The sequence below is a fragment of the Oryzias latipes genome, chromosome 22 (assembly GCF_002234675.1).
Source record: "Oryzias latipes chromosome 22, ASM223467v1".
In the NCBI taxonomy this organism is placed as follows: domain Eukaryota; kingdom Metazoa; phylum Chordata; class Actinopteri; order Beloniformes; family Adrianichthyidae; genus Oryzias; species Oryzias latipes.
In genome coordinates, this window is record NC_019880.2 from 1,981,199 (window position 1) to 1,993,122 (window position 11,924).

Consider the following 11,924-nt stretch of genomic DNA (forward strand, 5'->3'; position numbering starts at 1 on the left):
GAAATGCATCACAGCAGACAACAAGCATGTGGAGCAGCAAAAACTGATCAGTCCACAATGTGTGGAAACAATAGTTGCTCCTCAGGAGCAGACAGAAACGTAGCTTATTAAAGCTAAAGCTTTACTCTTAAGACAATGTAATAATTATAGTTTTAATTAACAACAGTCTTGTTTATCTTCATCAGTATCTCTAGTAATAATAGTGAGACTAATAACATTTATATATATGATGACTACCCATGTTTTCTACATAAATATCTTTGTACATGCTAGTATTTATCATATATACTTACATTATGCCCATATGCTTGTAGCTATTTTTAAACTTTAGAAAATGTTTACATCGATTTTGTTCAAAACTAATGTGTGCTCCACACACGCACACCCCTACGGTTGGTCCGTACCATTTGCGATTTAGATTTTCCTGTTCCTCCTAGACTTTTTTCTCTGAGTGCTCTCGTAGTTTTTTTTAACCTGAGCTGAAGTTATCGTGAAAACATGAAGAGGAATCATTAATTTAGACAACCAGAAAAAGAAGTTCCAAACTTTTGCTGCTTGAAATTTTTGTCATTTAATAGTTGCATGTCATCAGCATAAAGGCCTGTTCACACCGGGACGAATTTCGCCGGCGATTTTCGCCGACGTTTAACGCCTCGTGACTAAACAAAGGGCACCAATGTGAGTGTGCACACCGACGCGAAAAAACGCCACGCGCCAAAGCGTCAAAAAAAAAAAAAACGCCTCGGGTTCGTTTTTTTTTTTCGACGCATCGCGTCGAAATCTATTCGACCAATGAGAATTGCGCTTTTGCACACGTGTCTGGAGCTTCTGAAGTTACAGTAAAACACAACTTGGGGGCGCTCAAACACAAAACTGCCCTGCTGAGCACACATACCAGCGAAGAAGATAGATGCCAAGTAGCGTCTACACTGCCGCGAAGAAATAATGACGGACATTCTAAAATATCCCCGAACCAAGCACCAGTTGGAGCTACTGGTGCTTGAAATATTCATGTTTTCTTTGTATGATTCTGACAAGCGCGTAAATACTTGCTCTCTTCTTCTGAGTGAAAAGCGACTTTAAGAATCGTAAAGTTGCGCAGCGCCACCTTGTGTACAGGAGTATTTCTGTTTACATTAAGCGCCATCTAATGTCAGGGAATGAAATTGCACGTTCGCTCGGCTCATCGTCAGCGAAAATCGCCTGGGTGTGAACACAAAAGACGTGGCGAAAAACGCCTGGCGAATATTCGTCCCACTGTGTACGGGCCTTAAAAGTGGTTCAAGAGTTCCCTTTGTTCGTCCTCTTGAACAGATAAATCACCATAACCTTTGGAGTCGGTGTGTTTTCAGGGAACACACAGAAAAAGATCCAAACCTGCTCTTGGAGGTCAGATTTGGCAGATGGGAAAACTGCTCTAACGATCTGTAAACAGCGTTCCTGAAATGACTTTTGGTTCCGGATCAGTGGCTGCTGTTTATGCAAACAGACGTCTATGACTTGATTGGAAACCAAAATATGATGAAGCTTTTGAGAACATGAGAGCCGGAGTTGAAACAAAGACATCAGTGGACTGCCGTTCAAAACCGCAAAAATATTCCTAACAATCATGTTTTGTTTTTTTAAGACACAATGAAATATGTTCTTGTGATGGTTAAAAAAAAAGAAAGAAGGAACACTAATTTTTCAGGCTTTTAAAAAATGACCATTTCACTGACGTTGCTTTGAATACAAAACCGCAGCATAAACAGACTCAGACAAAAGTCTGGAGATGTGAAAGTATAAAGCTGCTTTAAGGTCGGCGGTTCTTCCAGCAAAGACGCCTAAATAAACGTCTGATCATTAAAAAGCTCTTTTGAATTCCGATGTTTTGATCTCTGCGGCGCCTCCTTCAGGTTCCTGAATGCAGTCGTGTCCTCCTCTGTCTTACAGGTACAGGATGCCCGACTGTGACGGAGCGCGGGTCACCGAGGACCCCTTCGCTGCGACAGACCTGCCAGGTTGGCTTCACATTACTTCGGTTACAAGCGTCCTCATTTGGCACATTAAAGGTTTCTTCATGTCAGAGGCACCATTAACGTTGATGGAATACTCGAGCTGAAGATTTTCACCCATAATTCACATTATTTTTCAAATGAACACAGAATGAAGCCGTAAGATAAAATAATGAAGATAAAAACACATTTTAAACAACCGACAAAGATTTATTTAAAAACACAGATTTTTCTTTTTCTTTTTTGCACTTGAAAATCCGGCAAAAAATGACATTTTTGTTTTTCCAGTATCCATAATAAACACTGTTTTTTCTTTTTTTGTCCAATGTTTTACATTTGTAATTTTTGTTCTTTAGTTTTAGGGTTTTACTGGCTTTTAAATGGAAGTTAAATTCTTTATATTGGTCAAATATCATATAAACATGTTTTTTTCTTTTATCCATTTGGATTAAATGCACACCTTTTGTTTCCACATGAATTCAAAAGTTTGGATTGGATCAGAAAAAAGTTTTCTTCTGTCCGGTTTGAACCTTCTCCTGTCTTTTTAAGGGCTGAACAGCAGCAGGTCGTCTGCAAAGAACTTTATTTTCAAAACCATTATTTGTGTTTTTAAAACCTTTGCGGCTGAAACAAAATCATTCTTTTAATCTTCCTTCTAAGGATCACGTGAACCATGATTATGTGCCTTTAAGCGGCCCCTTACTATAATGCTTCCACCTCCGTGCTTCACAGTAGGATCTGTGTTTTTGGGCGGAGATGCTTCCTTCTGTGTGGTTAACAGAACGGAAATTTGCTTTTTATTGTCAACGTTCAGAGCCAGTTTGGGATTGATGATATTTAAGAACTCTTTAATCTTTTAAAAACCTTCCAGAGAAACAAAGATGCTCCTTCATAAAATAATTTTGTGTTTCAACATAGTCAGACTTTAATGTTTAAGTTTTCTGAACCATAATCTTCAGAGTCTAAGACTCTTAAAAAAAAAGTCTGAGATTTTCACTGATCTAGAGAAATACATTACATGTAAATAATAGCTTTGATGCTAAAATAAAAAAGTGTTGTTAGTTTGATTTTGTCTGTATTTTCTGGTTGTAGATCGCTGAGGATGAATAAAGTAGAACTTTGCTGCATAACAGTAAACAAACTTTTCCCTTAAGATAACATAAGGAAATGTGGATACTTGGTAATTGTGATTTATTTTTATTTTTAAATTCCTACAGCAATCATTGAACTTTGTACAGATATATAAATGAAATCCCGTAAACTCCTTTCCGTTCCCATCTGGTCCCTCAGAGCTCAGCGGCTGTGGACTGTGCAGCAGATGTGGGGCATCTTTATGGAAGGTGTGAGTGTTTTTGCTGTGGTGAAGCTGTGGGGGGGCCCTCTGGGGGTGTCGAAGATATTTTTATGTACTGTAGAAGGATGTTCTGAACCACAACAACAAAGCTGGATACGTCACGGCCGTCAGATGCTGGAAGCAGGTTTAGGGCTTTGAGAACATCCAGCTGGATCCGAGTCACTTCCAGAAATTAAAATGAGGAACTAGAAAAGGTGGGTATTATGGGCTGTCACCAATTGGATGGTGACGTTTGTCCACCTTTTCAGCAGCAGGAGGCTATTTGACATGACGATATCTTCTGAGTGAAGACATTTTTTTTAGACTTCTGGCCACGCCCACTGTTCAGTGATTGGTCGACCATCTCTTTACTGCAGTTTAACCTCTTTCCGCTTTCTCTACCCTTCAAAACCCCAACATCAGCATCCAATCCGTGACATCCCATAATACTTTGCTAGTTTCTTCTTTTAAAATTACATTTTCACTTTAGTTTTCCAAAATGTTTTTTTTTCTCAACGTTTTTGTTTCTGGACTTTTGTTTGGATTTCTAAAATGTAAGGTTGTGTTTTTTTTTTTTTTTTTATTCTGTTCCCAGCCGTCCTGAACTGTTGGATCAGATTGTTTTTAATTGCTTTAAAATTATTATGGGATGGCCTCAGGCGCTACAGTTTTTGTTTGAGGACTAGATGAAAAAAAAAATTGTTGAAGCGATCTTCACGAAATTCCACACAAATGCAATCGGGTTAATTCTAGGATGACAACCAACGTTTCTTTGACCTTTGACCCCTGGAAGAAGCCGAAATTTCAAAAAACAAAACAGAAATTCCCTTCAGTACCAGCTACAAGTTTAATATCCCCAAAACCTATGGATTTTGATATATCACCTTCTAATCATTAGGAAGCTACTTGGATAAAAATGTTGGATTTAGACGTAGGTTTTGAACGGCATTAGCGTGGCGAGCTCGCAAAACCGCCGTTTCCCTGTTTCTCACACATTTTTTAACCACAATATTGAGAAAATGTAATAGGTGAATCATTGGCTCAAACTGAATAACACACAATATGAACATATTACGATCGTTGGCATAGTTAACAATAATAAAAAAAAAAAAAAATCGGAAAATTTACTTTTGACGATTCTTTTTTAAAATTTCACAGACCTGTTCGCCACCCCCAGGCGACCCAAAACTAAAATGGTTGCTATGGAGATGAAACCAACAGAAAAGCCGCCATTTTGAAAGAAACAATAAATACTGACTTGTTGATGTTGTTTTCCCTTCAGGGCCACCATACACTAATTTAACACTTGGTTTGTGCCCCGCCAAGGTCGTCCTAACCCAGTGAATGCTAATTGGACTCACCTGGTGGGGGGTGCTGGACCACCTTCCACGGATGGCCGTGGAACAAAGAGGTGGAAGAGGAGGGGGTCCAGAAAAAGGAGGAGAAGATTAGTTTACGCAACAGCGTTTGAAGTTTCACTTGAAGAGAGTCGATTAGAGGGGGACCGTTTCCCGGGCTTCAGTGGGCCATTAGAGCCACACATCTGGGCAATAAAAAAGCGCTACCCAAGGTGTTCGGAATTGTGTCGTAAAAGTTAACAGATCTGCAGAGCTGAACAAAGCTCTCCCATCGCAGCACACTTCTGCCCCGGCACGGCGGCCAATCGGACGCCTCCCCCCCAAACGGACCCTCTGCCGGTTCTGAGACGCCCTTTAAAGCGGACGTGGAGCTCGCAGCCTCAGGTGTCCGTTCAGTCAGGCCGATGCCCCGGTGTGAGGCTTCAGAGGCCCTTCAGCTTCTCCACGCCGTAATGACCAAATTAGTGGTGGAAGGTAATTTTTGTGTTTTTTCTCTGTGTGTCTTTGATTGGAACCAGGCTGCCCAGAGGGGAAGAAAGCGGAATTCATTACCAGCTTGTTAGATGCCCTCACCACAGACATGGTGCAGGCCATGAACTCACCAGCCCCCTCTGGTGGTGGGAGGTAAGACAGCTATGCACCTGCTAATGAAAGATTTTTTTTTTTTACACCAAGTCTTTTTATTGGTATTTCAACTTTATTAATCAAAGATACTTTTAAGACTTTTCTTAAATTAATTCTGCATTACTAATGATGCTTAAAAACACAGTAAATCCAAAGAAAAGAAATTAAACTTTGTAAAAAAAAATCTCCACAGCTCTTTAAGTGCATTAATTTTGCTGTAAACTTGACTAAATCAGGATGTTTGTGTACATCTGGGTCCCTGCCGGGGGTTCTTACTTCCTCTCCTGACCTTGTCCAGGTTCGTTGAGCCCGACCCCAGCCACACCCTGGAGGAGCGGGTGGTGCAGTGGTACTTTGACCAGCTGGACAACAACGGCAGTCAAGACGTCAACAAGAAGGAACTCAAACCGTTCAAGAGGTACCTGAAGAAGAAGGCCAAGCCGAAGAGGTGCGCCCGCAAGTTCACCGACTACTGTGACCGGAACAAGGACCGGGCCATCTCGCTGCAGGAGCTGAAGGGCTGCCTGGGCGTCGGCAAGGAGGGTGAGAGGACGGGCCGGCGTTTGACCGGCGCCACGGCCCACGTTCTGATGTGTGAGAAAGACTGTATGGATCATGAAGCTGACCCTGGTCTTTTTCTCTGTGCAGGAAGCTCAACCACAGTCGGGAACAAAGGGACCAGGCAGGGGACAAACGTCTTCTGTAAGTAACATTCTTGAAGGTTTCTCCATTTAGGACTTCAGAGTCCCACATTTCCGTTAACGCTCAGCTGTTGAACATCACTTTGAAGTATAGAAATGCTTTGGTTATGGTGGTTACTCACTTATCTGGAGTTATGTTCCAGAAATAACCTGTCACAGTCCGCTAAGTATTCATCTTTACTTTTACAGTAATTCTAGAGGTTTTAAAGCTCTTCGCTACACTTCTCAAAGACTTCTCACAAAGACACGAACATTTTCACACTTTTCTCTAGTTTAAACTCTTAAAAGTTCAAACCTTCATAGGAAATCTGAGCGCGATAGATTTCATAAATTAGACGCGTTCTGCACGAGAGATATGATATTGAATGACAAAAGTCTACAGGCAGTCAGGATGCAGAACATTTAATTCAAGTCTGCAAAAATGCACTTAGAAAATCTGCAAAACAGCGAAGATCCACTATATTCTGTCGTAGTTCTCTGGTTATATTTATACCTTTTAGTGATTTACAGTCCTCTTGGAATCGTTTCACATTGAAACACCAGAAAAAATGTTTTATTGGTGGATTTGTGGTTTAAAAAAAAAAAAAGTCTCAAAGTTTCCCATGATGCCGAGTGTCAGACAGACCCTGACCCCATGTGAAGTATATCATCATACTCGTTTATAATATTTGTGCATTCACCATCTTGTAGAGCTGTCCGAATCTACAATTCCAAATTCCATTCAACTTGACCAGAAGTTTCTGCGAAAACAAGTGTTCATTGATGCTTCCTGGACTGACAGATGTAGACCACAATGCATTGCGTTTAAACAACTTTTGAAAACAACAACCAGAACTCCTGGGTGGTGAAGGGGTGCTCTTCTGCACCCCCCCCCCCCCCCCCCCCCCCCAATGGGCCCTCCCGGGGCGGCGGGGGGCTGTCCTCCTAATTGCCCCCTATGCCCCCCTGCTCTCTGGCTTTGGGGCCCCCCGTAGCGGTCCTCCTGGCCCGGGGGGGCGGTTGTTGTCTATCTGCTGCTGTGCAGGCAACTTGTTGCTTTATGCTGCTTCATGGTTTTACCCCCCTCCTTCTATAATCACCCTCCTACCCCCCCCCTAACGTCCCTCTCTCTTCTTCCCTCCTCTCCTTTTCCGTCCAACACAAAAGATTTTCAAGTATGATAAAAATGAATAAAGTTTGGCCTGGATTCCAAAAGGGGTTTATTCAGACATACCTCTGGTTTGTCAGAAGATTCATAAAACCTCTTGTTAAAGTAAAATATGTCCAACACAAGAGGCCCTCAGCTCTCATCTGTCTGCCCAGCTGTTGGACAGGACAAGTTATAAAAAAAAAAAAAAAAAGAATTTTTGCGAAAACAAAAAAAAAGTTTGAAATTTTTTTTTTTTTTTTTTAAGAAACCGTGTTTTCATACTTGGAACACAGTGGATTCATACATAGTCATCGTAAAATGCTTGTATTGAGAAGATTTTCACTTTGTTAAATCGGTGGCGTCATATTTACCGTTTAAAGAGAAAGAAGAAAGGAGCGACTGGTTTCTGAAAAGCTTTTAAAATCCAGGGCAGTGAAGTGTTTTTTAGTATTTGGGGATTCCTAGTTGAGTCCTACTGTCTGTCTGTTCTGGGCATTGACTGTATTTGAGGACTGGACTGAGTGACCCCGCCCTCCTGGCATTCCAAACTGGAAGTGATAATCCTCTTTTTTTTATTTAAATATTTTTTCTGTAGTTCAAGTTATAAACTGACCAATCAGATGCCTTAGTAAAAGTGGGCGGAGCCTGCTGGCCCCCACATCCAACATTTTAAAACCTTTGACAGATTTCATGTTGACCACTTTTAAGTGGGAGGGGTGTGGCCTTCTAACAAGCTCACTCCTGATTGGTGAGAATGGTTGCCATAAAAATAATGACTGACTCACAAAAACAAAAAAGGCGACTGAATTGATTTCATTTGATCGGAGCTGGAATAAACCATTTTCTCTGGGTGACGTCGCACTGACTCACTCCAGCGCTCAGATACAGTCACTGAAAATGCATCTTTGCTAACTCGACGGCTCATTTCAAGAACACAACAGCAGAGGAAAGGAAGCTTCCTGGGTCAAATAAATGAATTTATGGAGTTTCTCCTCTGAGAAAATAAAAACGTCAGTGTCAGGAACTGTTTGGGCGTGTTTTTTTTTCTGTGTTTCCTCGCACAGAATCGGTCCTGGCAGACACAGATTTAGAAGTTTATCGTCAAGTTTCGTGTTTGTCCGACTTTTAAACAGGAACGTTAGCAGGATGTGCGATCGTTCAGGGGACGTGCCGGCGTTTTTCCAGAGCACGGCGCACACAGCCGGCGTTCAGATGTTCAGTTTGCGTGGAGTTGTTCACGTCTGGCGCACAGACTCCGGCAGCTAAGAACTCGCACCGCGAACTGTAAATATGTCTGACAAGCCGGCGGCTGCGATCAGGAGCGACGGCGCCGCGCTAAGATTTAATACCCGCCTCTACCTGCACGCCGTGGCCGTCTGGAGTCGGGACAGAGCGAAGCCACATGTTCCTCGCACACAGGAGCCTGTCTTCTCCTCTCATACCTCATTCTCCCCACAACCTGGGGGACCCGGCGGGTCTGAGTGGCCCCATAAGGGGTCGTGTCAAAGCTGTCAGGCCCTTCGCCTCCAGCTGTTTATGCTGGCCTGGTCCGACAGCCGTGACGTTATGTCGCTTCAGAGACATGATGGGGGGGGGTTTGGTAAATACCCACTGAGTCACTGAAGCAAAGTAGATTTTCGGGACGTCTGTATTCAGGAAACGGCTTCTTTCTCTGATGCCGTTTCTGCTCCGTCATGTTTAAAACTTTGGGCAGAAAAGAAAAAAGTTTTAAAAAAACCTGCAAATCATCCAGACAGACATGCAGCCCCGTCACTGAAGGACCTCCCTGTTCCATCCTCTGCGGGCATTTTGATTGGTTTGTTGACGTATCCATGGCAACAGCCTCTTACGAAAATCTGAGTCTTAATATCAGCTCATCCCATCTTTCTGTTCTCCTCCTTCCCTGTATGTTCTGGCTCTAGTTACCTTTAGGCGCCAACAGGGGGGAGCATTATTTAGCAGCCTGGCATCGAGCCCCGCAGCATGGCGGCGGCGCCCGGAGAACCTTTAAGCGTTTGCGCCTAAAATGGACTGAAGGTCTCCTTAACGACGTTGGTGTGCAGCTCAGCCCCACGGATCCAGAACCCGAGCTCCCGGCTGGCTTTGTGGGCCGGCGATGCGACTCGCCGATAAGCAGGATCTGCTTTCAGCTCTTTGGCGTCCACTGAGAGGGTCGAGCTTTGTGTTGTTGGGGGGCCGCCGCCGCTCAGTCGCCCAACAAGGCGTCTTTTATCTGAGCAGGAGAGCCAACGTCCTCTTCATGCCTCGATTTTAAGCAGAAGTCCCTCCACGAGTTCACGCTTTTATTTCCTGTTTAAGTCTGGTTTGGGTCTTCTGTCAGCACGCCGTCTGTGGGCGCCATCACCCCTAACCCCCCCCCCAAGATCAGGAAGTAGAATGATCCTCATCTTGAAAAAACAAACCCATTAACCTCATAAGAATGAGCCGTTTCTGAGCTTCGGCTATTTTTAATTTTTGAGAAAAATGAAACATTTTTTGCAAAAAAAGAAAAAAAAGATATTGTTATTAAAAGAGAAGAGTGACAATATTTCTCAAACCCCTTTGAAAAATGCCAGTGAGCAGGGGCGGAGCTATGGGGGGGCAGCCCCCTTGCCCTCCCCTGTAGCTCCGCCCCTGCCAGTGCTTTGCTTTTGTTTTTTGAGGGGATTTAAAAAAAATAAATTTCCTCCATAGTTTAAAGGGATTTTATGCTTTTAGAGGCAAAAAAAAAACGTTTTAAGAGAGAAAACTTCAGTCTGCTGACTATAATGTTGCATTAGACTAACTCCTGGAAAGGTTTGAGCGAATAATACGGATGTCTCACTCTGTCTCATAAATCATTAAATGTTTCGTTTTTATCCTCCAAAGTCAAATTTTCAGTAAAATCTGCGTAGGTAGTTATTAATCGGACTCTTAACTTAGCAGAGGTGATAACTGAGTTGATAAAATACAACAAATAAAATCTGTTTTACAACTAAAGAGCTGAATTTGTAAAGTTGAGGTTTGGATTCAAACCTTCCGTCCTTCCTCTGAGGAGATGAAGGACCTGACAGAAACTTTGAGGGCCGTTCCTGAACGCATCCTCTCTTTGAGCTGGCGCAGACGCTGACCCCACCTTTCCCCTCTCAGTAGGTCGCCTGGTGTGAAGGACGGGAAAGACCAGAGCGGGACGCCGACCGACGCCTGCTGGGCGAAGACGGACAGAGGAACCCGGAGGTCAAGGGGGACGCGGAAAAAACGAGAAGCGGCACCAAAACATTTGCACTTTTTCCTCCCTGTGTTTGACATTTGACTTGTTTTTGTGTGTTTTCTGTAAAAAAAAGAAAGAGAAAATAATCCCCGCTGGAGCATTTGAAAGAATTGAACCTGCATGTCCAGTCGGTCTGCTGTGAGGGTTTTCCTTTTGCAAAAGCAGCAGGAAAAGCAGCTGCAGCCATTAAAAGACAAAAGTATTCTTCAAAAACCAATCGGATAAAGTTCCATCCAAATCGGTATGTTTGCTTAAATAAACCATCTCCAGAAAGTTAAGTGACAAATGTAATGTTTTTATGAAAACTGCACCGATTTCCTGCAGCAGGGTGGTTGTTCATCCAATAACCACTAGGGGGCTTTTCACACAAAAACATGTTTTAAATGTCTGCTTTCAAAAGGTTTTCCAAGGATGTGTTGGTGGCCTTTTCCCTTCCTCTGGGGCTTTTCTAACGACCCTCAGGGGCAGTTTTCTGCATCACTGCTCATGTTTGGTGGTCATGGCTGACCAGGATGAAGGCACATAATCCAGATTTAAGGAGTATTTTTCCAGGTGGCTGAGGTGGTTGGAGCTTCACCGTCTGGAACCAGATCTCGTCTCCGCCGCTGGTGGAACTCACATTCTGGTTTTACCAGGATTTATGTAGAGACCCAAAACCGACCGAGAAGCCTGTAAAAACTAACATTTAGAGAGTCAATCCCCCATGGACGCAGTAACCGTGTTGGTGCTTCCTCAGTGTTCCAAACTTGAGCCGTCGGAGGATCCACTCTGTCTCCATCCGACACGCAGACGGACGTTTTCTGACCGTAAACCTGAACCGCGGCACCTATACGAGAAGAGGCGGAGCTAGATTTGAGTTTCTGTTGCTAAGCAACAAAATGAAAGTTCGTCACGTTTGTCAGGACTTTGGCTGCAGCAGGTGATAATGAAAAGCCTGAAATGTTATAATCTACATGTAATCTGGTTAATCCCTGCACAAAGGAAATGTCTGAGGCTTCAAATGCTTCACCGAGGATTTTAAAAACATGCTGTTGATGTTTGAATGTTTTCCATTTTGAAACATGAGACAAAAAAAGGCTTCTGATGTAAATCTGTGGAATTGGCTGTGGTGTAGCGTCTCTGTTGGACTGAATGTTGTGGTGGGAGAACTTCCATCCTGTAAAAACATACGTCACTGTAGATCCAGATCGGACTGTTCCACCTTCTCTGTCTTCATGGGGGTCCACCCTCCAGCCAGTCCAGCATTTCTGTGGAGTCTCCTGCTTCAGTCCGGCTTTGGTGGGGCTCTGGATCTGGATCCGGATCCGGGGGCGGCTCTGGATCTGGATCCGGATCCGGGGGCGGCTCTGGATCTGGATCTGGATCCGGGGCGGCTCCGGATCGTCTGCTGAAGTTTGCCGTCAGAACAAACCAGCAGAAGGGGGGGCTGGACACCATGAAGGAGGGGCTACAGATCCCTCCTGCACTTCAACAAATCCTGTTTTTTAAAGTTTATTCGACGGTAAAGAAAACAAAATAAACGAGTTGATGTAAAA

At 43.5% G+C, this 11,924-nt stretch overlaps 1 protein-coding gene across 5 annotated transcripts in view; it reads left to right on the forward strand.

Moving 5' to 3' along the window:
* smoc1 (SPARC related modular calcium binding 1) overlaps window positions 1-11,924 on the forward strand; it is a 42,976-nt gene extending 31,052 nt beyond the window's left edge. For 4 of the 5 annotated variants that reach the window (XM_011490077.2, XM_011490080.2, XM_011490081.2 and 1 more), the window contains 5 exons: window positions 1,933-2,000; window positions 5,204-5,309; window positions 5,608-5,852; window positions 5,958-6,011; window positions 10,269-11,924. In XM_011490077.2, the coding sequence (XP_011488379.2) occupies window positions 1,933-2,000; window positions 5,204-5,309; window positions 5,608-5,852; window positions 5,958-6,011; window positions 10,269-10,285 (490 nt within the window). In that variant the 3' untranslated portion in view covers window positions 10,286-11,924. The remainder of the gene's footprint in view (window positions 1-1,932; window positions 2,001-5,203; window positions 5,310-5,607; window positions 5,853-5,957; window positions 6,012-10,268) is intronic. The other variant, XM_011490078.2, reaches the window with a different exon arrangement.